The sequence below is a fragment of the Chiloscyllium punctatum genome, chromosome 6 (assembly GCF_047496795.1).
Source record: "Chiloscyllium punctatum isolate Juve2018m chromosome 6, sChiPun1.3, whole genome shotgun sequence".
In the NCBI taxonomy this organism is placed as follows: domain Eukaryota; kingdom Metazoa; phylum Chordata; class Chondrichthyes; order Orectolobiformes; family Hemiscylliidae; genus Chiloscyllium; species Chiloscyllium punctatum.
The window spans coordinates 67087619-67114173 of record NC_092744.1 but is presented as its reverse complement, the minus strand read 5'-3'; the positions used below and the strand labels follow the sequence as shown (position 1 = coordinate 67114173).

General features: G+C 39.0%; 1 protein-coding gene across 1 annotated transcript in view; it reads right to left on the bottom strand.

Moving 5' to 3' along the window:
• Positions 1–333: 333 nt before the first annotated feature.
• The window catches only part of efhd1 (EF-hand domain family, member D1), a 118932-nt gene continuing 92710 nt past the window's right edge, over positions 334–26555 (bottom strand). Inside the window, exons 2-4 of the mRNA XM_072572841.1 lie at positions 25974–26121; positions 4758–4892; positions 334–3184 (exon numbers count right to left, since the gene is read on the bottom strand). Coding sequence (XP_072428942.1) covers positions 3053–3184; positions 4758–4892; positions 25974–26121 — 415 coding nt within the window. The 3' untranslated portion in view covers positions 334–3052. The remainder of the gene's footprint in view (positions 3185–4757; positions 4893–25973; positions 26122–26555) is intronic.

Genomic DNA, 26555 nt, shown 5'->3' with positions numbered 1-26555 from the left:
GCAGCTGAAAAATGTGTTACTGGAAAAGCGCAGCAGGTTAGGCAGCATCAAAGGAGCAGGAGAATCGACGTTTCGGGCATAAGCCCTTCTTCAGGAATCATTCCTGAATCACTCCAGTCCCATTCCTGAAGAAGGGCTTATGCCCAAAACGTCGATTCTCCTGCTCCTTGGATGCTGCCTGACCTGCTGTGCTTTTCCAACAACACATGTTTAAGCTCTGATCTCCAGCATCTGCAGTCCTCACTTTCTCCTCATGAATTCAGCAGACATGAATGTGTGAATGTGCAGAAAATAAGTTCACATTCACAATGGAAGATCATTAGTATCTTTTATTATTTCAAAAATATGATTTTAAATAGCATTAACACAGCAGGTATATTATAACATTTAAAAAATTGTGAAACTCAGACTTCGTAAAGAATGGCTCCTGCCCAAAATAATTCCCAAATTAAAGCATTAACATTTCCAGCATATTTAATAGCAATGCTTTAATGTTTAAAATTTCTGCTTCTAGACTCCTGCTTTTAAATATACAACATTTTTCTGCATCACATCCAGATAAAACTGGCTTTATCTTTTCTGATTTTATTCCATTTAATCTCAGCTGACCACCAGGTGACCTGGACAGTTAATAATTTATCCCCATCTTCCCATGCTTTGTGAAAATGTTATAGCAACCCTTAATGGTGACATTCTAAAAAAAAACACAGCTTGCTAGGGGCATGATTTTATCACATGACTAGCAGATGCACATTACCATAACAGTTATTATTGCAAAAGAGCAATAATTCAGGATTCATTCAAGTGGACAAATATTGCAGACATTTGAGTCACGGAGGAAGAATTTTAACAAAGCTCGGAAGAAATCATCCTTTAAAATGCAAACCATCAAGTCAATCCATTTTTAAAAGTTTGCTTACAAACATTAGGTAAATTGCAGTTAAATACTTGCATGTTGCATGTTTTACTTCACCTATAGAATTCAAATATTTTAACATCACTATCATAAAATCACTACAGTCACCTTTGCCTTCCTCACAAATATACCCCTGTATCCCCAATCTTATACAACCATTTAGTCATTTCATATCAGTGCTAAATCAGGGTCCCTGTAATCATTGTGCTTGCTACCTAATAGAAGCCTCAGGTGTACTGTTTAAAATTGGTGCCTTATATATCCTGGTAAAACAACGTCAGTGTTTACCCTCTCATTTCTTTCCACTAACTAACTTTCCGTCCCTAACACAAAATAAGTAATTGACACCTGGTTGGAGAAAAAAACCATTTCAATATGTTAACCAAACTTGAGGTTTACAGTTCCTTTTGTTCACCATTTGTGGACTCTAAGATTCAGGTAACACAGGGCCTGTAGATTGCAACATTTTGAGGTTCTTTCGGACAATATAGCATCTATTGAAAACATAATGGCAACAAGGCCAGATATGAAATGATTTCATTCGTAACCAAACTCATTCATAATTTACATATGCTAACAAATAATTTAGGAATGCCATTCAACATGTTTTTCTTTTGGATTATATTTATTTTAGTGAAGTTTCATGAGACATTAACAAGTCCATCTTCAAATAAGAAATGAAAACTTCTCATGGGATCCTAGGCTAACATCACATTGATTAGGTCACACATTAGCCAAAATAGTCATTAGAATGTTCTTGGTTAGATGGCCAAAAGGGTGGGAAGTGATTGCAACATAAATGTTTTCTGCTCCAAAATGGTTCCTGTCCAAGAAACTCAACAAAGCATTCACATAAGGTGACAATCATGTTTAAAAAAGGACTACAGAAAATGTTGAATCTTTTTGTTCCAGCAAATAATTAACTGGACAGTCAAAATACAGACCAACCAGTAATTTATCAGATGTTCATATGGTTAAAAACAAGTGATACTTTAAAGTAATGGAATGAAATTAGGGCATTTTTGACCTGAGCCCTGCCACAGTGTTCAATATTCACATTTCCTTCATTTCCGTAGGTTTGCCAAGCCAAGCAGCACCCATCACTCTCTAAGAGAGCAGTCAGAAAAATAACCAGCTTTCAAGTTATTTTAACAATCTTCTAAAAATCACAAAATGTAGGTTGTCCGAATGCCTGGCAAAGTCCTTCCTGTTTTACAAACCTATCAGACTTGGATACTCTCTGACCACTCCATCGGCTGGAGAATTACTGTGGGCAAACATGAACAAGACTCTAAATCTTGTTGCTTTGTGCCATGGAAAGTTCATACACATACTCTGCTATTTCACAAAGTTTCCCTTATTTGTACAATTAAAATTCAACATATATGTAGAAAATGTACAATTTGTGACCAACACATTACTCATTTACAACTATTATCAAAACTTAGCTAAAATGTTTAGTTACAGAGACTTAATTCAATATTGATACAATATTAACATTTTGAACTTATTATCCACACAGTTTTAAGCATCTATTCTTTTATAGTTTTGCAGATTAATTTGTTAAAATCATTATTGGTCTTTGGATTAAATACTTGTTTAAAATAAAAAGCAGTTTTCATGAATACCATTGAAAAAAGTCATGTTCTGCATCTATGGTCTAAAATTGTGCCCAAATGAACTACAGATTATATATACGTATACCTTATATATATAAAAATAAGACTACAGAAGATAAATTCAAAAATACTTCAAATGGTGTACAATTTAATGCAGCATTTCTAAGAGGCATTAAATTCTACAAAAGCACAGTCCTGAGCCATTAATTTTGAACAGTATGAATAGGGACAGAAGTGATTATGATCATCCTCTGAATTGGTAAGCAAACTACTCTAAACCAGAAATGATTACTTTTGTTGTGCCAATAATGCATTTGCAATTTAGAGGCTTTATGTAGGGAGTCAAATCAGTTAGACAACTAAAAAGTTACAAGTCTAGAACTTTAGGCTAAATTTAAATAAAATGGCAATCGAGAAACATTACTTAGTGCAAGTTTTAGTTATCCAACTGTTAGTATTCAGTTCTGTGTTTTACAAATCTGTACAAGTGGTTGTGCTGGGTAAAACACAGGAAATTCTACATAAATGCGGCCTTCAGTTCTTTAAAGGCTGCTCTTCGTTGCTTCCTGTCCTCTTCTATACGCTTGCGCCGCTCATTCTCAGCTTTGATTTCAGCTTCAAACCTGCTGCCAGTTGTCAGAGCCTGAGCCTAGAAACAAGTGCAAATTAATTTAGGCAATTGGATTTTGTGAATTACTTGAAACAATTGCAGGTTCCTTCCTCTCCCTGAAGAACTGCATTACCCTCCAACTACAGGAAAGGCATCAACTGGCATAACTGCCAGCCTTACTGCAGTCAGTGGTCAATCAGTGCCCACTTTATTATTCACGATATCACCAGAGATTGTCATTTGTGATCTGGATGAAAGGGAAACTTGCTCCAATAATTGTAAGTCATGTGGCTCAATTGCCCAAACAGCAGCCTCTTTCTCTTTAACCACCTTCAAGATTGGAATAAAAGCAAAATACTGAGGCTACTGGAAATCTGAAACAAATAGAGAATGCTGGAAAAACTCAGCAGGTCTGGCAGCATCTGTGGAGAGAGAAAGAGAGTTAACATTTTGAGTCTAGTATGACTCTTCTTCAGAACTTTGGAGTTCAAGTTTGAAATATTCATCCATGATAGCATTTTAAAGTTTTCAACTGATGTGATTTTGGCTAGCCATATTTAAATTAACCATAATGGGGTTGAAGCTAAAAGGATTAGCATTCCTGCCAACAAGAAAGCTGTTAAAGTAACGTTATTCATTGATTTGTTGTTGGATGTTGGCCATAAAAATGTTTGATGGCAATTTGAGGTGATCAATAAATGTTCATCTTTCCTGCATTGTCTACATCCCATGGACAAATAGAAATCCCAGAATCAAAACACACCTTCGCGTGTGCAAGAAACTCTTAATAAAGACAGAGCGACCTTGCTGAAGTTAAAAGTTCGACCCGCATAAAAAATATAACAATTGTCTTGTTCATAACTGTTTAAATGAACAAGATCTGTACACAAGACTGTACATTTGGAATATTCCAAGTAGAAAGTTATTCCTTGGGATGGGTCACTTGACTCTAATATCTCACAATAAAATTCATTCTGTAGCTCCAAATACAGGCTTCATGTAGCAGCCTTCATGACCTCAGGTTCCTCTGAAGTGCGTTACAGCCAATTGTGTACTTTTAAGTGTAATGCTGATTGTAAAATAGGAAATGCAGCAGCCAATTTTGGACACCGAAAGTTCTCACAAACAACAGAAAGTTTGTTTTTTTTTGATATTGATCGAGGGATAATTTGTTGTCAGGACAGGAAAATATCATGGAAATGTTCACATCCATTCAAGAGAGCATTCAGAGCCTTGGTTTAACATTTTAGCCAAAATGTGGCACTCAGAGTGCAGCATTCCCTCAAACATGGATTGAAGTGTCAGGCAAATGTTTTTTTGCTACGTTCTCGAGTGGCTCTTGAGTCCACAATCTTATGTCTCAAAAGCAAGACTGTTATCCACTGAGCACCATTTGGCTTCTGACTACATTTATGGCAATCCATGATCCTTTATTCCTATCTTGGAAACATTTTCACTATTGTTAAAGTTGACCTTCAGATGAAATTGTTCCAACAGGTCACAAGTTTTAGAACCTCACTTTTCCCAAGAGTCCGCTGTGTTAAAATCAAAATATTCATATACTTTTTTGCCTTGTAAATATTTCAGTCTTGATCCGATAGTTAGTTTTTACCTTTGCCTCAAAGAAATGCTTGGCACCTTGAACCCCCTCGGTTGAGACATCAATTTCTGAAAGCCTGGCGAGAGCCATCAACCCACTGTCTTCCTCCAACTCGCCTGCTGCCGCCTTGTGGAAGATCAGAAGAAACTAAAAAGAAGTACAGGTACACTGAGCAAATTGGTGAACTGTCATCAACTCTAACCCCGAGGAAAGCTCCAACAGCAAATCTCAGTGTAAAAATTTCGATGTGCATCTGGGATATAAAGTCATACAGTTATACCCAACATGGAAACAGACCTTTCGGTCCAACACATTGACACCAACCAGATATCCCAATCAAACCTAGTCCCATTTGCCAGTATTTGGTTCATAACCCTCTAAGCCCTTCCTATTCTTATACCCATTCAGATGCTTTTTAAAACGTTGTAATTGTACCCACCACCACCACTTCCTCTGACAGCTCGTTCCATATGCGCATCACCTTCTGCGCAAAACAGTTACCTCTCGGGTCCATTTTAAATCTTCTCCATCTCACCTTAAAGCTATGCCCTCTAGTCTTGCCCCACCCTAGGAAAAGACCTTTGCTATTCACCCTATCCATGCCCCTCATGATTTTATAACCTCTATAAGGTCACCCCTCAGCCTCCGATGCTCCAGGGGAAAAAGCCTCAGCCTATTCAGCCCCTCACAATAGCTCAAACTCTCCATAATGAATCATGAGTTTTTTTGGATTTTAGTTGGAATTCAAGACAATTATCTTCATGAAACAATTTGTGATCTTAGTTCAAAAAAAGACAATAAAATGATCACAAAAATGTGAAAGCATGAAATTCTGGGGCTGAATTCTTGCTTGTCAACCAATAGTGGAGTTGAAACAATTCCCAGATTTGGAGACCCGACCTGGAGGAAAGTGGACCAGAAATTCAGGTTGCTGTTCCAGGTGAGCTGAGTTTCATGGAGTTGTGGCGGGTGATCCCAGACGCTGCTGCAGGTGGAAGCCAATTGGCTTTGGGGCTCCAGCACTTCACTGAATATATGGACAAAGGAATAAAACAAAAAGCCAGCTCTCCAGCCCTTACCTCCTCACCTGCCACCAATTTCCAGTGCATCCCTCCCCCCACACTCCTGCATATGTCACGTCATGCTCAACCCCCTTACCCTTCTTACCAATCTATGCTCCTCTAGTTATCCCCATTGGCTGTTCAAAGTCCTATGCCCTTGACCCATCTTTAAGGCCTTTTACTTACCTAATGCCAAACCATTTCATCCAACCACACCACCCTTCTGTCTTACACCTATTATGCCAAGTCACCCAGTACCCAGAATGGTAGACTTTAGGATCCATGCCAAGATCAAATAAAGTTCTAAAGTGACTACTGATGAATTCAGTGTTTTAAAAAATATCACTTAGTGATTTTTTAAAAAGTTGCATGGAACATCCATAAATCACTTAGAAAGAACAAACGCTGAAATTCATAGTCCCAGTTTAATTTTTTATAATCACCTCAAGCTGTCAAACTGTGAACTGGCAGGCATTCACTGTGATAATGAAAAATTGAGAAATCAATTCAGCACTGATCATGTAATGATAATCCTCTAGCTTAATGTCAACAGTGTGAAATAGCAAGCAATTAATTTTTTTAAACTTACAGAAGTGGGATTTTGAAATTGAGGTCTCCCTCCCCTATTTTACACATTTTTCTAAGTTTGAGAGTCAGTCTGTCTGTGCAAAAAATTTGGGTTTGCGAGTTACCATACCCATTTAGTTAAAACTTACGAAACGAAATTTTAGCAAAAACGAGTATGAACTCTACTTATGCACAACTTTTTTTAAAAGATGTTGAAATTCTCTGATCATTTCATAACAAATGTTGTCAGATTGGAGACTGTTCCCACTAACCCCATTCCCAAAAGTAGCATAAAAGAAGCCAAATAAGTATCTTCTTCTGCGCAAAACAGTTATCCTTGAATAGGCAGATTTGTAATAGACTGAGTTTGACTTCAAAGGCAAGTTGCTCGAATGTATAAAGTATTTGGATGTTTTGGCCAAAAGTTGGATATCAACAAAATTGACCCTTATTTAGGTATATATAGTAATTTCTGTGATTTTATCTAAATTGGTTCTCTCTTGGCACAGTTGCTACAGTTCATGATGTTGAATAAAAACAGGCACAATTGTGGTCTGCCTTCATTCATTGTCCTCTTGGTAAAATACTGGGTTTAGTTTCCAGCCTGTTGACCACATTGAAATTCCATGCTATGCCCTTAGCAAAAGAAAGTCTTTGAGAAGGCTGTTAGGTAACTTTTCTCTCCCCCAAAATCCCCAAGCAGCATGAACAATGGGCATATAAAAATACATGCCACAGCCTTGTTTGTTGAGAGTAATGCATGATCTCCATTTGGGAACTACCATAAAACAAGAAAAATAAAATCAGGAGATCAGTGAGTGTGGGGAACCCCATTCCCACCTGAAAATACATATCAACTTTCCACCACTCCATGGTGCTGCATGCTATAGTATCCCCAAGAATGATTCTTGATCAATCAAATACTTAGGATTATGGCTTTTTGTTGGGTATTGGAGGGACAGTCAGGAGATAAATGAAGTATTGTCATGTGAAATGTAGAAAATACAACAGCCAATTTATGTACAGCAAGACCCCAAAAACAGCACTATACTATTATGTTGATTCAGGGATAAATATTGAGAAACACCAAAGTTCTTCTTTAAATAGTGCATTGCTTTTCTTTTTGATCTGGGAGAGCAGTCAGCTTTAACATGTGAAATCTTCCCAGATAATGATGGACGTGGGCATTGGTAAGAAAATTGTAGAAGATCAGGAGTAAGGGAATTCTTGACATTGAGACTTAAAGGTCTCATTTTCCAACAAAGTGTTGCATGGCGAGATAAGATTCTTGCTGTTGAGTAGTAAGAGATATTCTCATTTGCATGCATTAACCTTACCTCATCGATAAGCATGTTTCCTATAGTCCCACACGCAAGATACAAACTAGAAGACAGCAATTACCAACATGGAAGTCAGAGAGATGTTAACTTGGGTGACACCAGCTCACTGTTTGCTCTTCCAGGCTCCATCTCTGGATACCAATCCTCAAACTCATGGTATACGTCATGGTAGCTATCCGCTTGCAGTCTCCATTCATAGACATTGGCAATGGGACATTCACCAGCCTCACTGCACCTACATAGCATTCCTCCTATTCACATATAATACAGTTCTGCACTTCCATGCTGCACCTTAGAGTACCAGCACTTTTCATTGCAATGCTGCTGCCATGATACTTTGTGCACAACGACAAACACACAATTTAAGGATTGGACAGGGGGTATCTTATGGGTCTTCCCTTACTCTTTTCATACTCTACTTTGCTGCTTACAGCATCTTTGCCTTACCTTATCATGCCTTCTGTTTTGTTCTTTGACCCCTCAGCCAGAACGTAAAAGCTCACAATCGCTCTGTTTTGCCCTTTTGTGCCTCTCCTAAGGCAGGCAGTTGTCATAGTTAAGATTAAAGTGGTGCTGGAAATGCACAGCAGGTCAGGCAGCATCCGAGGAGCAGGAAAATCAATGTTTCGGGCAGGAGCCCTTCATCAGGAATAGTTGTCATAGTTGTCAGCACCTTGCAATGTCAATCTCACAACTGCATAATGTGCCAGTGGAACATACAATAAAACACAATGTGCATCAATTAAATGGCCATGTCTCAAAGTATGATGGGAGCAGCCCTCAGTCAAGGGTCCCACAGTCAGTCAAGGGCAGCCTGCAGTATCAATCCATGGACATGGGCCCAGTCAGTTGATTGGTCACATGGTGGTTAGAGTCATGATCCTCTACTCATATGGAGTGAGGAACAGAAAACAGAAATTGAAATGAAAAGCCACAACATCAATCAAACTAGTTATTTTATGAACTGGATTTGGGGGTATGATTTCATTTTTATTTGAAAATGTTTCCATCTGACATTTATGATATTCCCAGACAGATTAACTAATTTGGAAAAAAGATTTTTATACTTGGTCACCCGTCCAAAGTTATAAATCCCGCAAAAGATCTAATCATTATTTGAGAGGTCAATGTAAAGGATGGTCTGTTAATATCTCAGTTCCTTCTAACTGGCTCCGGATTGCCAATTACAACCACTTTCCTGTGAAATCTAAAGGCATCCACCAAAGTCTTGATAGAACTCAAAGAGGTGGTGAGCAGAAACACCACAGAATGAGGAAGCAATAAGAAGAGGTAAAATAATCAGCAGCATGTGACTGCAAAAAAGATTTTTTTTCCAAACTGACCGTATGCCTGACTATTCATAAAGCATGTCAAGACTGGATGTTTGTCAGCCTCTTTTTCCTCATCCCCAACTCCACTAAGGCAAAATCTGCAATAAAAGACAAACCAGAAAACCACTGTATATATTTTGTTATCAATATGACTCCAAAAAAGTAACAAACTAACCATAGAAAGCTGTCACTGTTATAAAGGAAGGGCTGCAGCAAAGCACTCTCTTCCTGTGTGTTGATTATATTTTACACAGTTTTTATCAACTTTGCCCCTTTATGTCTAAAAATTGCTGGGATGTCCAATTGACTCACACAGTAGCAAAGCCTGGATGTTGGACAGGACCATGCTCTGTGCTCTGAGAACTTTTGTCAGCAGCCTGTCGAGCACCTTGTTAATGCAGATGTGGAGCTGCAGGTGTGATGTGAGTTGTCGCTGTCATCCTGGGTTACATTATTCCCTCAGCTCCAGTATCTCAGTGTTCAGCAACACTAGAACAACGGGTAAGTAGATGGAGGCTTCTGGGAAACAAGTTCAAGGTTTTTGATCCAACAGCAAAAGTACAATGATGTACTTCCAAGTGTGGATAATGTGTAGTTTGGAAGAGAACTTGCAGGTGATATTGTTCCCATACATCTGCTGCCCTTGTCCTTCCTGGTGGTAGAGGTCATGGTGTTGAAAGGTATAGTCAAAGGAAGCAGGTCAAACTGTCAAGTTTTCATCTCCTCATCATGTACTACTAAATTTAATTCCAGTGCATTCTTATTTCTTCAGTATCACCGTATTTACATTGTTGATGATTGGTTTTGATCGCCTTCCCCAAACCTGTTCTGCTGGTGGAACATCTCTTGTTTTTCAATACCATGGTCGAGAGGGGCACAGGGGTGCCAGAGAATGATCAGAAGGATGCGTACCATGCCAGTTGAAATAGAATAGAGAGTTGCTGCTGGGTAAACATTTGCAAATATAGGGCAACATTTATGTACGCTTATTTACGTTATCACCCGTAGGGAGTTGCTTATGATCCCCTGTATGTCTGCACACAGAAACTTAAGAAACTATGATCAAATTTGAATGCTCACAAACATCTCCATAAAATGAATGAACTGTGACCACTGTCGAATGCTTGGCTGCTTGGCTACTCGGGCATGATCATCTGTGCTCAGGACTTGGTCCAAATTACATCAATTAATGGCAATTGATACCTAATGCAATCTATCATATTAGAGCACAATAAAGCTCTCAATTATTTCAGGCAGGATCTCTTCACTCCGAAGTTTTATTTTCTGTTAAATCCACTTTGTTCCACAAACTGAGCAGGAAAACCTTTTTCTTAAAAAGGTTTCTGTTGGTTGCACTATAACATTTTTGGGATCCACTTGAAGAATATATGACTGGTACAAATGTGAAAACTGCTCAATTTAGCCAAAGTGAAAATACCACATCCTTCAGTTACTAAATGTAAATTCTGCATGAAGTACATCAAGTTATTTTGAAGTCATTACTAATTACTTGTAGATGGTCCCATTTAAAAACAAGTCAATCCTGGAGTGAATCATGTTAAATTAAATCCTAACAAGTCATAGGAATATTATAAACACCATTCCAAAAGCTATTCTCCAAGTGTGCCGTTTTAAATAAGAATGTACAGCTGTTTTCTTATACACACAAAACATTATTGTTCCTCAGTTTTGCCAAGGTCAGGTCATTGTACATGGTGACAAGGTTGCATATTTACCAGAATTATTTTTCTGTGTATTTCTTGAACAAAGTTAAAACTTTTTCTTGCCACACAATTGCTATGTCTGTCTCAATACAACAGAAATAATTGTACATTTTTTAATCAAGTCATAAGAATATCCCTTCCATATCCTGGAATCACACTCATCACTCAAAGAATGATGATGAAGTGTACTTTCATGTCATGTTGGATTCTCCAAGAACTGTAATGAACTTATCGTTGAACAAGAAAAGTCATTAACTATTTTCCTGCCATGCCAGTTTTCTCAGACATTTGAGAAAGCGTCTTTTTAACAGTCAAGATATCTCTGTACCAGAATGGAGCAGTCTCAAGTTTTTAATACACATAGCAGCTTCTGGACAATTCACTGGGGCCTAGACACCACTGCAAATTTAATCAATGACAGCTTTCCTGCCAGCCCATCTTGACCTGACCTACCTGCCCATGTTCCTTCCCACCTATCTGCTCCACTCTCCCCACTGACCTACCGTAATTACTTCCCATCTGCATTAACCTATCACCTTTCCACTTACCTTACCCCAGCCCCACACCCCCACCCCACCCCCTTCATTCATCTCTCAGTCCCCTTCCCCCTCCACATTCCTGATGAAAGGCGACTCGGATGTTGCCTGACCTGCTGTACTTTTCCAGCGCCACACTTATTGAACCTGGCTCTCCACCATCTGCAATTCTCACTTTCTCCAAAGCCAATCTATTAGTAGCATTTCTTACATTCTTAAACTGATTTTGCGAGAAAATTACATTCAGAAAATTAAAGTACTATAAGCGCATGTCATAGATAAATAACGGTTTTCCCGTGGGTCATAAGGAGCAAGAAAGCACTTCCAGGTCCTTTTTAAAAGTTGTCTCATCTTCTACTGTGTCGGGGCAGATTCAGCCATCAGAACAGATAACAGCATACAGGTTTCTCATGGTTCATACCTTCCTGCAAGGCAACAGTTGGAGAGCATTTTGTTACACTTCGATGAGGCACTGAAGTGCAAAGCATGGTTTTCCTCCATCCTATTTAAGTTGACAGGCTAAGGGTCAACTTGTACTCTATTTTTACTACATTTGATGCTCCAAGCTGGGAGCTACTGTTTGCAGAGTGGTGGATATCATCACAAAGACCTGAGACATCAGTTGAGACAAATGTCTCAAATTGTGCAAAATGCTGTTAAAAGCCTCAGACATTTTCAGCCTGTTCTAGAATATAACTCTTTGTCAATGCCCTTGGGATTCTGCACCAAGTGAGCAGGACCTGCACCCTTTGATAGGTACTCTACAGCACTGTCCCTGACTTTAACACACGCCACCACTGTTGTGTTGTGATATAGACATTACAGATGCTTTGGTTGCAAATGTCCAAAATTTCCTAGATTCTGGACAGACACCAGTAGATAAAAAAAAAACACAAATGTAAGGCCCCTCCATAAAAAAAAAGAAACAGAAAAGGAAACCATACACTAATTAGTCTAATATCAGTCATTGGGAAATGATATAATCCCCTATTGCGGAAGCCATGGCAGGATATTTAGAAAATCATAGTACACTCAGACAGTCAACATTATTTTAAGAAAGGAAAGTCATGATTCATAAACTTATTAAAGCTCAACAAGGAGGATGGATGGATTAGTGAAACCAGGAGTTGAAGCGTACTTGGATTTCCAAAAGGTTATTCAATAAAGGTGCACATTAAGAAAGTTGCTACATAAGGTAAGAGCTCCTGTAATAACTTGGATCTAGTGTTAATTAAATCTATGAGAGGTAGAGATTCAAGTCAAAATTTAGTGATTTCCATTTGGTAAACTAACTAGAAAGATGCCATAAGGTTCACTGCTGGGGCTTCAACTATTTGCAATTGATGTTAATGACTTAGATGAAGGGGCAGAGTGTAATGTCTCTAAATTTGCTGATATGAAAAAAAGGGAGGTCAAGTTGTCAATAGCACACAAAGGTCCAAATTTTGGCAGTTGTGGAGTGCAGCTCAACTCAGGAAATTTCATGACCCACCTGATATATGTTAGTGTAAAAACGTATTCCAAATTCTGGAGTCAGGCTGGCTCTCATCCTTAATGACCACCCTCCCACTGTCCTTTATACACAGCGTGCAAAGACAAAGCCAATTCATGTCCACTGGTCATACCTCCAGGATACTTCAAAACTCCTATGTCAACTCTAAAGCCCCATTCACTCAGTACTCATATGGGTAGATCTTAGGGGTCAGATGGAGATGATATAAACAATTTTTTTTTAAAAGAACTAATAAAACCACAGGTTCCTACTAACCCATCTTCCTTATTGTATCTTCAAAGAGCTTTAATAAATATATTAATTATGATTTTCCTCTGTTAAATCAATGTTGATTCTGCCTGACTGTATTATGATTTTCTAAATATTCTGCCATGACTTCCTCAAGACGGGATTGTAGCATTTCACAATGACTGATGTTATACTAACTGATAATTTGCTAGCTTCCTGTTCTGTCTCCTGCTTTTCTTACAGACCAGCATTGCATCTGTTGTCTTTCAATCTACTAGTACCTTTCCAGAATCTAGGAAATTTGGAAGAATGAAACCAATTGATAGACTTGATTGTGAAAAGAAAATCTTGCATTCATGAAAGTGCCAAAACTTTTAAATTACAAGTGGCTAATTACTTATAAAAGCAGACCTCTGGTCATACATTTAAATTTTTGTTTAAGCAGTCAAATTTTGAACTCCGAACTCCTCTAAGATAACTCAGTCAAGCACAGTCAATCAATAGCCCTTACGGAAATGTCAAGAAAGAGCTTCACTGAAATTGCATGAACAGATTCTACAACAGCAAGTCAATCTAAATCATCTTGCTGATTTATTTTTTAAGAAAATCTACAACTGCTAGATGTTCATCAAGTTTGAATGGAGGATTTTAAAATGTAAAATCGTGACAGTTATTGAGATGATATCCTCTCTTCAATAGCAGTTGCATCTAGTTTATGGAGTTGTGTTTAGTAAATTGCAGATTAAGCCTTTTACAACAGCCATAATGGGGTCTGGTTGAATTTGTATTCAAGTGCTGAGCTTAAGTTTCTCTTCTTTGAGAATCATGTCCACCCTTTTCTCCTACAGGATAAAATGGAATTTGTTGGAAATGGGGCATAACCTTTGCAAACTACTGATCAGATTGCACATCCTTCCAATTCCTCAAAAATGGCATCCAAAGAATCTGCAAAGAGTTATACAGGTAAACGGATTGGTTAAAATTTGGCAGATGGAAAATCATGTGGGAAAATGTGAAGTTACTCACATTGGCAGGAAGAGTAGGTAAACAGAATATTACTTAAATGAAGAGAGACTGCAGAATGCTGCAATATAATGAGACCTGGGTGTCCTCATCAATGAATCATAGAAGTTTAGCATACAAATACAAATAATCAGGAAGGCAAATGAAATATTTTCATTATTACAATGATAATGAAGTACAGAAGTCTTGCTGCTACAGTTTAAACATTACTAGGGCCACACATACTATACTGTTTATATATTTTTTCCACTTAAGCTGGTTTTACCAGAATTGGAGCTAGGCAAAGGAGGCTTATGGTGAAAGGTTGAACAGCTTAGACCTTTACTCATTGGAGCTTTGTAGATTGACGGTAATATTATTGAAACATTGAAGATTCTGAGAAGGATCTGAAAGGATGTTAACATCCCCTGGTTTGTGGTGGTGGCTGGTAGTAAAGGAGGAAAGTGGAATGAAGACCATGACCAGGTCAACTCTGGTTATATTTAATAGCACAACACATTCAAATTGCTTACTATTCTTTCTTTTTCTTATGTTCCATGGATGTGTTGCTCACCATGTGATATTGTAATGACCTGCCTTGTAGGTCCCACCAAGGTAGATGTATCTGAGCTAGTGAGTGGGTTGTGAGAATCATGTGATGGGTTTTCTCAATGAGAGACCACCTTGCTTCTCCTCTGGTATCAGTTCCTATATGAGGTTGAAGGATCTGGGAGAGATGTAAGTTATGAATTAGAGCTGGCAAAATGAAAGGGTTCAGGAAGCACACCATACAGATCATCATTTTTCAGAAGCTGCTGACCTCATTCAACAGGAGTGGGTGTTGAATGCCACATGATACTCAATTCTGTCACCACATAACCATGTGTTCTGAGACTCTGTCTATCTTCAGTGTGCTATCCTTCACAACAATCAGGCTGGTTTCATTTCAAGAGAAGTTCACCTTCTCTCCCTGGAGGTCTGCTGTTCTGCTGCCCATTCTTCTTCTATATGAAGAGATTAAAGAAAGCTACAAGTGTGAGAAATGGAATAGGTTCAGAGGATGGAATGACATGATTTATGCAGGGAAATGGAGAGGAATGAGTGATAGATTGCAATATGATAAAGGCAAGTGTAAGTACTGGTTTTTCAGATAGGATGAGAAGATTGCTCCAAAGAGAGATCTAAAAGATATGTCGGTCTGAGGAATGCTGTATAGGAAAGGCTGGGAAGACTTGGCACTTGAATGTAGCATTCAAGTATCTCACTTATTCATGTAGCTTATCTTTACTAACTTGATAAGCTTAAGAAGGCACTCACACAGGTTGCTCACCTCTTCAGTGACTCCCAGCCATATCTCAGTGCATTACTGATGTAGACTGTTTGTTGAGAATAAAATTCCCCTGCTGTTGCTTATACCAAAGCATCACAGAAGATGCCTTTGAACTGGTGGGTCAGCCTTCTCTTGTTACACTGACACCACTTCAGTTGTTCATTTGTCAATTGTTGACCAGTTCCATCTGGCATTCATGGAGGTCTCATTAAATAGATGTTTCTACAGCAAGTTTGGAAGCAAAATTCTAATACTGTAGAAACCCACCCCCTTGGGCCTCTGCCAGATTCCTTACTATCAGCAGGACGAACCATCAAAATTCCTCCCGAGCTGCCCGAGTCGGGTAAGCTGCAAACCCCAAGTGAGTGGTTAAATCTTAACCTTAGATATTTGCCAGCTAATTCTAAAGTATGTGGAGTGATTGGAACGAGGTCAGCCAGGCAAACATCATAGAATAGGAGCTCCTTCATTGTGGCTGTTGACTTGGTCCAATCAGGGAGCCCTGGCTGACAGTCAAACAGGGGTGTCAGGGGTTCTGCTCAGTCTAGGAGCCGGCTCAGAGTTAGCTGGGTCAGTGTCATGCACTATGCACATGTAAATAAAGGGAGACTTGGTTACATGATACTGGCCTTCGTGGAGTTAGTTCAGTGACAGCCAGGAATGGATTGGGTGCCAACATATTTGGTGAGGCAGCGGTGCCCAGAGAGTCAACAAGGACAAAAATTACTGTCAGCAGTTCTCCCACATTAATGGGAATGGCTGGGTAAATCTTGGACATACATTGGTCTTGTGACCAGCTCTATGTTTTTAGTAATTGTGGACATCCATTCAAAGTGGTTGGACATGCATGGGGTTCATTTATCAAACACGGGGAGGGCAATTGAAAAGCTGAGAGCATCCTTTGCAATACACAGACTCCTGTAAGTGCTGCTCACAGACACCAGGCCATCATTTACCAGCACGGAATTCGAGTGTTTCCTAAAGTCAATGGCAACCGGCATGAAATGGTAGCTCCATACCAGCCATCATCCAATGGTCTGCCAGAAAGAGCAGTCCAAACTTTGAAGCAGATATAAAGAAACAGCCTACGGCTTTGCTCAAAACCCAACTGTTCCGGTTCCTGTTCGACCACCTCTCATGTAACTACAAAGATAGCTCCAGCAGGGTTGCTGATGGGGAGAAGACTCCACACCAGGTTAAACCTGACCTTCCCGAACCTGGCGGGAGGGTGAAACGGCATCAAGAATGCCAGTGCCTGGCACAAGACTCCTCTAAGCAAGAGTGGTAATTTACCCCTGGGGACAAAGTTTGGTGCCGAAACCACGGAAAAGGGCCTGCATGGGTTAGAGGGATGATCGACATGAAGTTTGTGTAGGAGAGGCGGTCCTGAATAAGCACGTGGACCATTTGAAAGCTGCAACCTCAAACAGGCTAGGAGCAAAATGTACCCGGACCCTCAGAACATCCGACCAAACTTTGAGTACCCTTGAGTTCTCCCCATCCCACCCAGTTTAAAATAAACCTCTGAGGAAGAGATGGACAGAGCAGATGTCACAGCCTCGATGCCATTACTGCCTGAAGAGGAAGGTGAGCCTTAGCCAAGACACTCTAGGTGCAAAAGAAGGGCTACGGTCCGGTACATCCTGCCAGTATCCAAGGCAGAGTCGGAGGAACCAGACCGAGTGCTAAAATGCCCTAGGAGAAACTACAGGATAAAGAATGGGCCTACATCCCAGGACTTAAGAAAGAAAGGATGTAGTGATTGGAACAAAGTCAGCCAGATGGACCTCAGAATATGAATTCCCTAATTGAGGCCATTAATCTGGTCCAGTCAGTGAGCCCTGGCTGACAGATATCAACAGGAGTGTCAGAGGTTCTGCTCACTCTTGGCACTGGCTCTGTGCTAGCTGGGGCAGTGTCATGCACTATGCATATATAAATAAAGGGTGACTTGGTGACGGGATTCCTGTCTTCGTGGAGTTTTCAGTATGCATTTTATTCATTGTAAGTGTAATGTGTTGCAGTCAATACAGGAAATCTCCTGGATAATAAGCAAAAAAGGAGTAAAACATGTGAATATTCTGATTTGCCATCGGTAGTTTCCAAAATGTGCCAGCACAGAGGAACAGGACAGTCTGCAGCAGATTCACTCTGGAACCAAAAGTGCTTACAATAAAAAAGCGATTTTTTACATGCCAAAATCTGTCGTTTTGGTTTAGAGACATTGTTTTTAAAGCTTTTCTCTTTGGATGAACGCTACAAATTATTTAAACAAGCAGTCACTACAACTCAAAGTTTCCATGTTGTCTATGGCTGATTAATTTGATACCAGTTAATGCAATGATTAAGCATACTCCCATGTTAATTCTTTATAGAGAAAATGGTGGCTCATTTCCTTTGGCACAACTTACAACTAATAGTGACAACACGATTGCTCACTGCATTCTTTAACATTAAGTATGGGCCAAAAGGCCTGTGTCCCAGGGGTTAATATACATCTGTTTCAAAATGAATCATTATCAAGATTGTAGGCAGCTTCAGCTGTTACATATGCTGCGTACAATCCGTTAACATGAAAATACATTTTTACTAGTACTGCCAATGAGAGAACCTTTACACAAACTTCAACAAAGATTAAAAGTTACATCTAAAGAGAAAGATTAACTTGAAAGTTGAGTCTTGTTTAAAACTGAATTTAAGTGTGCACTGTTTCTATATCCAAATTTCTAATGCTAAAGAATGGTATTGATAGGCAAAGTTCCAAAATGTATTGTGAACAGGAACCAAAGGTTATGTGACTTCTAAAACCATCCTCCAGGTGGGTAGCAGGAGTCAGGAAAATTCACAGCTTGGCCTGCATACCTCTGGAGAAAGTGTATGCAAAGGCAGGATTTTTGTTCCAGAGTTCTCAAAAAACGATTCAGAGGATGCGAGTAAGGATATTTACCCAGTTAGAATTTAAAAAAGGTCCAGCCCTCCAGCTCTCCCCAGTTTACAATACTCACACTCCACTTATGCTGATAGGCTGGTTAGCTTGACCTCAGTCATTGGTAAGACTTTAGAAGCCAATATTAATGATGAGATTGCGAAGTACATGGAAGTACCTGCTAAAATAGGGCTGAGTCAGCATGGCATCGTTGAGGGAAGTTCATGTCTGGGAAATCTGTTATAATTCCTTGAGTAAGTTAGACAAAAGAGAGTCATTGGACATCATCCACTTGAATTTCCAGAAGGGATTTCACAGGAGGCTGCTGAATAAAATAAGAGCCATTGTGTTAGGGGTAAGGTACTGGCATGGATAGAGGATTGGCTGCCTGGAAGAAGGCAGAGAATGGGGATAAATGGACTTTCTCAAGATGGCAGCCGGTGACTTGTAGAGTTCTGCAGGGATCAGTATGGAGACCACAACTATCACATTATATATTAACATTCTGAATTAAGAACAGAGGCATTGTTGCTAAGTTTGCAGATGTCACAAAGATAGATGGAAGGACAGGTAGTGTTGAGAAAGCAGGGATGATGCAAAAGGACTTAGACAGGCTAGGCAAGTGGGTAAAGAGATGGCAGATGGAATACAATGTGGGAAAGAATGAGGTTATGCACTTTAATGGGGAGAATCGAGGCGTAGATTATTTTCTAAATGGGAAAGGCTTCAGAAAAATGAAATGCAAAGGAACTTAGGATTCCTAGCTCAGGATTCTTTTAAGGTTAACACACAGGTTCAATTGACAGAAATGCAAATGCAATGTTAGCATTCACTTCAAAAGGGCTAGAATACAAGAGCAGAAATGTCCTGCTGAGGCTGTATGAAGCTCTGGTCAGACCACATTTGGAATATTGTGAGCAGTTTTGGGCCCCATATTTAGAACTGAGATGAGGAGGAATTTCTTTCGCCAGAGAGTGGTGACTCAGTGGAGCTCATTGCTGCAGAAGGCTGTGGAGGCCAAGTCATTGAGTATACTTAAGACAGTGATAGATAGGCTCTTGATAAGTAAGGCAATCAAAAGTTACAAGAAGAAGACAAGAGAATGGGGTTGAGAAATATAGCAGCCAGGATTGAATAGAGTAACAGACCTGATGGGTAGAATGGCCTGATTCTGCTCCTATCTCTTGTGGTCTAATGTCATTCCTCTTCATGCAGCTCCCCTGGCTCTTTAGGATTTCCAATGCCAACTGTGACGCCCACAAACATCCTACAGCCCTTCATAATTCCTGGCCTATAAATGCATCAATCAATCCTTCAGATCCTTCAAAGCATCACAAATTCTTTGACTTCTATTCTTTCTCCTCATCATATTCAAGATGAGTTTGTGATTTTTATATATTCTAGATAAGAAACTGTAGCAAAATTGTAAACTAGTCTGTAACAAATGGATTTGCAATTGTTCTACCTTGTGTACAGAGGAATCGTCTTTCTCAAGCAGTTTAACATTTAGCTCAGTGGAAACATGTGGGTTGCACAAGTTTTCCAGGCAATACAATCTTAGCTAGAAAATGGAAAACAAATGCTTTGAATAAGCCACTCATGTAACCTCCAGTGGAGTGTAAGTAATAACTAGCTGAATAAACAGAGACTTGAGGTTGGATACATGAGGATATACAATAGCTAAAGACACCCAAGACACGGAAGTGGGCTGAATGACAACCATTTGTCAAGTTTATTTGAAAATTAAACAGCACTAGAACTGATAATCTGGAACATTGACAAATAATATGTTCAAGATGTGTATTGAAGCCTGCTTTATTGTAGCTATAGATAAATAATGATGTAGATACATTGACACATAATGTGTATGTGGATTTTTTTAAAAAACAGTATTTTCTAATAAGTGTTTTTAAAAAATAAAATTTACATAAAACCACAAAATCGCTGCAGACTGCATGAGATCCTACGTGAGGCTTGGTGCATCTCTGATTGAAGATCATGGGGTCAAGCCACAATCCAAGTGACTCCAGTTCATAATCCAGGTTGCCACTTGAGGCATTGTTTTATTAGAATAGCAGATCAGAAAAATGTATTTGAGTTCCTTGAGAATATAAAAAACAGGGTGGATATGGGGAACCTCTGCATGTGGCGCATTTGGAGGTCCAAAAGATATTTGAGAAGGTGCACAAGAGGAGAGCGCTTCCTGTGGTGGGTAATACATTAACATGTATAGAGGGCTGCCCAACTAACAGGAAGGAAAGAATGGGATCAAATGGGTCATTTCAGGTTGGCAAATTGTAACCAGTGGAGTATTCTGTAATGTGGATCCCACCATGTAATCCTCATCATGGCGATTTCAACAGAAACACACCCACTCTTGTACACGGTCTTTTTGTATGCAGGTAAGTACTAAGTGGATTTCTCAGATGTTGGAGTTGTCTTTTGAGGCAGAGTTAAGCTATTTGGACCGATCCTTATGTAAAGATATGGGAAGCAATTTATCGCTCCCTGGAGGTGGTGAGAAGGGGAAATAATTGAGTGGGTTGGCTGTTGGGAGAAATGTACACCCCCTCACTAAATCTGCAATTAAATGCTGGGAAAGAGAGTTTATGGAGTCACCAGTAATTAAGACCCTGAGATGATTAATTAATAGGTCATTAAGAATTACAAATTGCTTCCTCTCCAAGTATTTGTCTTCCTGGTTGGTGAGGAAATTTCCTACTGGGAAATCAGGGTGACCTATCAACCAAGTTAAGATGGGGATACAATTGGATATATGGGTGGCAGACAAAGGGTGATTTCTGACAGCCAACACCCACTCCTTGCCTCCAATCCATGCCTCTCCATGAAAGGTGACAAAGATCACTCACCTTCTTACCAACGGATCTCCCGAGCAGGCCTTGATTGGCAGACTTCGGTTTAGAAACTATAGGCCTCTAATTGGCTAGCAACTTGGGTGAGAAACTCACCCTTACACTGTCAGCTCTTATTCAGCTGATTGGCAGGTCATCAGTTGTGTTATCTTGCCATTAGAGGTGCCATGTTAGTCACCATTTGACATGCTTGCCCCATGGAAAAAGTCTCAGCTGTTAAATTCATCATCCAACCTATCAAGCTGGAGAGGATATTTGCATTTGTGAGGAATCCAGAGTCAAGTGGCACAGAGTGTCAGAATGAGGAGCAGGAGTGAAGAGAAATCTCTTCTCAGGGAGGCATTAAGTCGTTGGACTTTATTACCTAAGAAAACAATAAAGAGTGAAAAGTTGAGTTATATACATTATTGATGTACAGAAAATAACCAAGCAAAAAATATGGGGGAAGGCAGATAGGAAAATGAACTTTAGGCCATAATTAGATCGGCCATGAGCCGATTGAATAGTGTAGGAGGCTCATAGGACAAACAGCCCCTTCCAATTTCTTGGGCTCTTATTTTGGGCCATGTCACCTCAAGGATGAGATGTTGAACAATCAATATTCTATAAAGGTGTGTAAAAACTCAATTCAGTGGTATTATTTGAAGAAGAGCACTAGGATTTCTCCTGGTGCCTTTGTTAACATTACCAGAGTAGATGATCTGATAATATAACTCTGAATACAGAGTAATCTTTTAGCAATGATATCCTTTAGAGCTCAGTCATGAAAGTATTATAAAAATGCAAATTTTTTAATCACAGTTGATACATAGTGGTTTTGATGCATTTAGAGTTCAAGAGATTGTGTAAGAGAGAGAGCATGACAGCAAGAACACACTACTCAATAAGAGAGACTGAGACAGAAAGACAAAAAAAACAGACTGAGAGACAATTATAGACAGAGAGATAAAGAAGAGAGAGCAGCACACACATGGTTACAGTTCTTTCCCAGTTGGCATGAAGATTTTGGTTGCCAGTTGTTTATACAACTGTTCTTGAGGTCATGTTGGATTGTGTGTAACCGCAGGTGCCAACTTGTACAAGTCAATTTAAAGCAGAGGGAAAACAAAAATATCTTTGTTTCCACAAAAGGAAGTTAAAAAGGAAATTTGAGTCCGAACCAGCTCAGGTTGACATTGAAGTGCATGTTAAGCAGACTCCAACACTGTGAAGCTATTCTAAGCTTAGAGTTATGTCAATTAGGGTGTTGGCTTTGAGAGGTGACCTCAGCAGCTTTACTGGAACCATAATTAAGACTGCCAACACAAAAGACCTTTGACTGCCCAGGCTCCCAGTAATGTCTAAATCTCAGCTGTTTGTTCACAATGCAATGGTGCACAGATGGGTTAGTTTTTCTATTAGTTACCAAAAATCAAATCTTCAAGTTGCTAGATAGAGAACAAGGCTCGAAGGGCTAAATGGTCTATTCCTGTTCTTATTTTCTACAGCTGAAAATGAGTTGCTGGAAAAGTGCAGCAGGTCAGGCAGCATCCAAGGAGCAGGAGAATCAACGTTTTGGGCTCATGCCCGAAACGTCGATTCTCCTGCTCTTTGAATGCTGCCCTGACCTGTTGCACTTTTCCAGCAACACATTTTCAGCTCTGATCTCCCGCATCTGCAGTCCTCACTTTCTCCTTATTTTCTACATGTCACACTGATGTCCAGTACAGCAGTATCATCCAATTTAGGAAACAGGGGGAGAACAGTTACCCACAGTCAAAAGAAAGGAGTTAAGCTCATTAACAAACCAATTAAAGTCATGGATAAGAGGCCAACAGAAATATTCCTGGAGATCTGCGGTTCAAAACTGTATGAGATACCTGTTGTGTTACGTGCAGATGTCATTGCTATATTTACCAATTTTTGTTCAGCATATTGTGGAAGTTTTAAAAATCACATGATCCCACTCTATTCACTAGACAACAGCCTTGCTCCTGTTCTCTTCCAACGTTTCTACTCTCAAGTTCTCCCTTGCCAGTTCACTTAATAGTCAAGTTGCCTTACCAAGTACCCTTCCCCTACTCTGCCACCTTCCAGATTCCTACATTCTTAAGAAAAGGACTATTCTAAATACTGTAGTGTATCTTTCTCTGCAATACTCACAGGAGCATAAAGCCAATTGATGTTTAATTTCTGAAGACACCAGACACCAGCAGTGGAAGCGTCATCCAAAGAAATAGATAAAGTACAAGAAAAAGATGTTATTCAGAATATCTTGTATAAACCATTTTTATCAAGTCAAAATCTGATATGAATGATCAGCATTTTTCATCATTCTGAACATCTAGCTGGATTTTCCCATGACAGCCATGTTTAAAGAAGCTTTCCAGCAAGGGTTAAATCATTCTTAGTCAAGGCCACATGGCAATATGAAGCTTTTGAGTTTGTTCTTAACAAACAAACATTGATATTTCTGTTTGTGTGCTCCTTTATTATAATTAACCAATTGCCACTTTATTACTGACATTGAAAATACAAATTAGGCAAGAGTTATATTTGGAAAAAATAAATAGAAAAACAAGTCATAATGGATCTGCTAAAGCGAGACTATTTACTGAACTATGTACTGTAATTAACAAATTAGAAACAGCAGACTTAGGAATAACAGTAGTATTGTAGTACTTTAGGAGGGACCTATGAAGTTATATCATGGCAAATGACAGTGCAGAAAAAACTTAAAGATTAGCTTGGTGACAGATTCAAGAACTGCATGTTTAACATTTATAATATAAATAAGTGATAATGGCAAATGTTCATATAAAACAAATTATGTAACGAGATCAACTTTCAAGGCTATCCTCATTAAATTCAGCCCACTTTGTTCTTCAGGTAGAAGATCTTTTATCCGAAATGCTCAGGACCGGCTGTTTTTCGGAATTCAGAATTTTTTATTTTTCAGAATAGTGACAGTTTAATGGTGAAATTTTAACAAATCTTACTGGAGGAGCAGACTTCTAAGTAAGAACGTGCTTGGTCAAGCTCCCCCCCCCCCCCCAACCATCTGAATTTCGGATTACCTGAACAAGATCTCAAGGTCCCGTAAAAATGTTATCCATTATCTGAACAATCAGTTATCTGAACAAAATACTCCCCACCCATATCATTCGGATAATCGAGGTTGTTCTGTAGATGGATATGGGCCAAATGCCAGCAAATGGGGCTTGATTGATTTAGGATTTCTGGACGGCATGGACAAGTTGGACGAAAGGGTCTGTTTCTATGCTGTGACTCTAAATTAGCTACTCTAGGATAAGAAATGGTCACAAACCAATAATCTCTCCTTTTTATTGGGTGAACAAATAGTTATATGCCTGCCCTCTCCCAAGAAATCAAATACTGCATTACCAGTTCAGGAGTCCGCATAAATAAACCCTTTCATCATTCATAGAACAGATTAGCTCCAGAGGGAAAAAAAAGGAATAAAAAATTTCTCCACTGCTGATATGCTGAAAAGATGCGAAAAAAGCACAACTTGGGTACGTGTAGTTTACTCTATACACACACCGCTACTATGTTAAAGGTTTAGGACTCCAAAACAAGGCAAATACATCTTATCGGGATAAACAATGAGAATTTACAATTCATAGTTTTGAAGAGCTATTTGCCGAAGCACATAAACTCCGTCATTGAAGGAGACTATCCCAAGTCTGGATTGCAATTACTGGCTTGAACATTATGTAGGCAGACAGTGTAATTTTAAGAAAGGATTCCAATATTGCATGAATATTACAAACAGACATTACCATGTCAAATACATCTGCAAAAATTCCAATGATGGTGCTGTTTAGGTCTTTTCAGAATTAGTGGGGAAAGTGTTCATGGTGTAATATTATAAGGTATAAAACTTGCTCAATTCCTTCCCTAAAAAGCTGAACAAGAAACATAGGAATTTAGAATCTTCATAACCAACAGATTGCTTGTCTTTTAAGACAAAAACTAAACTGTTTATCCTTATTCTAGACTGACTTGAGCTTTAACATTGTTGACTGAGCAGCTGTATATTTTTACATCAATTTGGTCATGTAAACACATCACAAAGTGTGCCCAGACAAGTTACAAGATATTCACTTCATACATAATTACATCCCTTCAGTAAGATTTGATAAAATTAATGTGCATTTTGCAAGCTTTGATAAAAAATCAGTGCTTAATGCCTCCTAATTAATTCAAAATGTTACCATTTAAAGAGTTTAGAACACATTATAAGAAATACGATAAACATATGAGGGCAATTATAACCGATAAGGTAGGTGGTTGGTGAGTGGGTGGGCAGGAGTGTGGAAAGAGCGGTACAATTTTCTACAATAGTTTTCAGTACAGATGCATTTTGGCACACAAATATTTTGCTACATTTTCATTGTAGTTTGCAACACAAACTCGAGTTTTCAGTGAACACCTAGCAAAGTTTGCTCTATCCACCTTGTTAGTAACATATGAGTGGACAAAGTTATTATTCCCCTCCTCCTCCATTTACTGCATCCTCTATCACAAACAGAAACTTTCTCCTTCAAAGTTGAGAAACTGGATCTCCCTGCACTGACATTCAATGTAACTTTAATTAGATTAACTTCTCTGCCTGGCAAACAGGTATAAAGGTAACAGTATGCTACAATATGAATGGATTGCATACATGCACTACGATGAAATACTCACATTTCCACAGGACAAATGCTCATTACATACTGTTATAAGCAATTCAAAGCACATTTGTGAAAAATGTATTTATTGCATTAATTTACATATTCTCTATATTCTCACCTCTCTGAAATTCAGCTTTCCATCAAAATCTTCATCTACTTCTTTGATCATTTTTTTCAAGCCAATGTGAGTCTGAGGAGCTCCAAGTTTCTCCATCATCAACTTTAGTTCCATCAAGTCAATGAAGCCATCCCTTCCAGAGTCATAGCTGCAGAAGAATACAATGAGTTAGACACAAGACAACCTCATGTTTGGCTGGGGAATGTTTGAGATGGGAGGTGAGGCTGCAGAAGGAAAGAGACTTATGAAATTAAATTGAAATAGAGACAAATTAGAATTTTGTTTGAAACAAATTACTACTTCAACACTTAAGTTCTTTTCATCAAGTTTGGATTTCAAACACTATCACTTTATACCAAAGAACACTCAGTTACCCATCCAGTGCACCCTTCAATTATATAAACAAAAAAAAGTACTTTAAGAATTTAATTTTATTGAAAAGGCTTGCAAACAGAATATAAAATGAACATATTTAATAGATACAAAAAAGTATTTTAACAAGGAAAATGAAGTCCTGAATATATGATAAACTAGCATTATGCGAAAAGACCCGAGGTACTGGAACCATTTCCATTGGAAAAG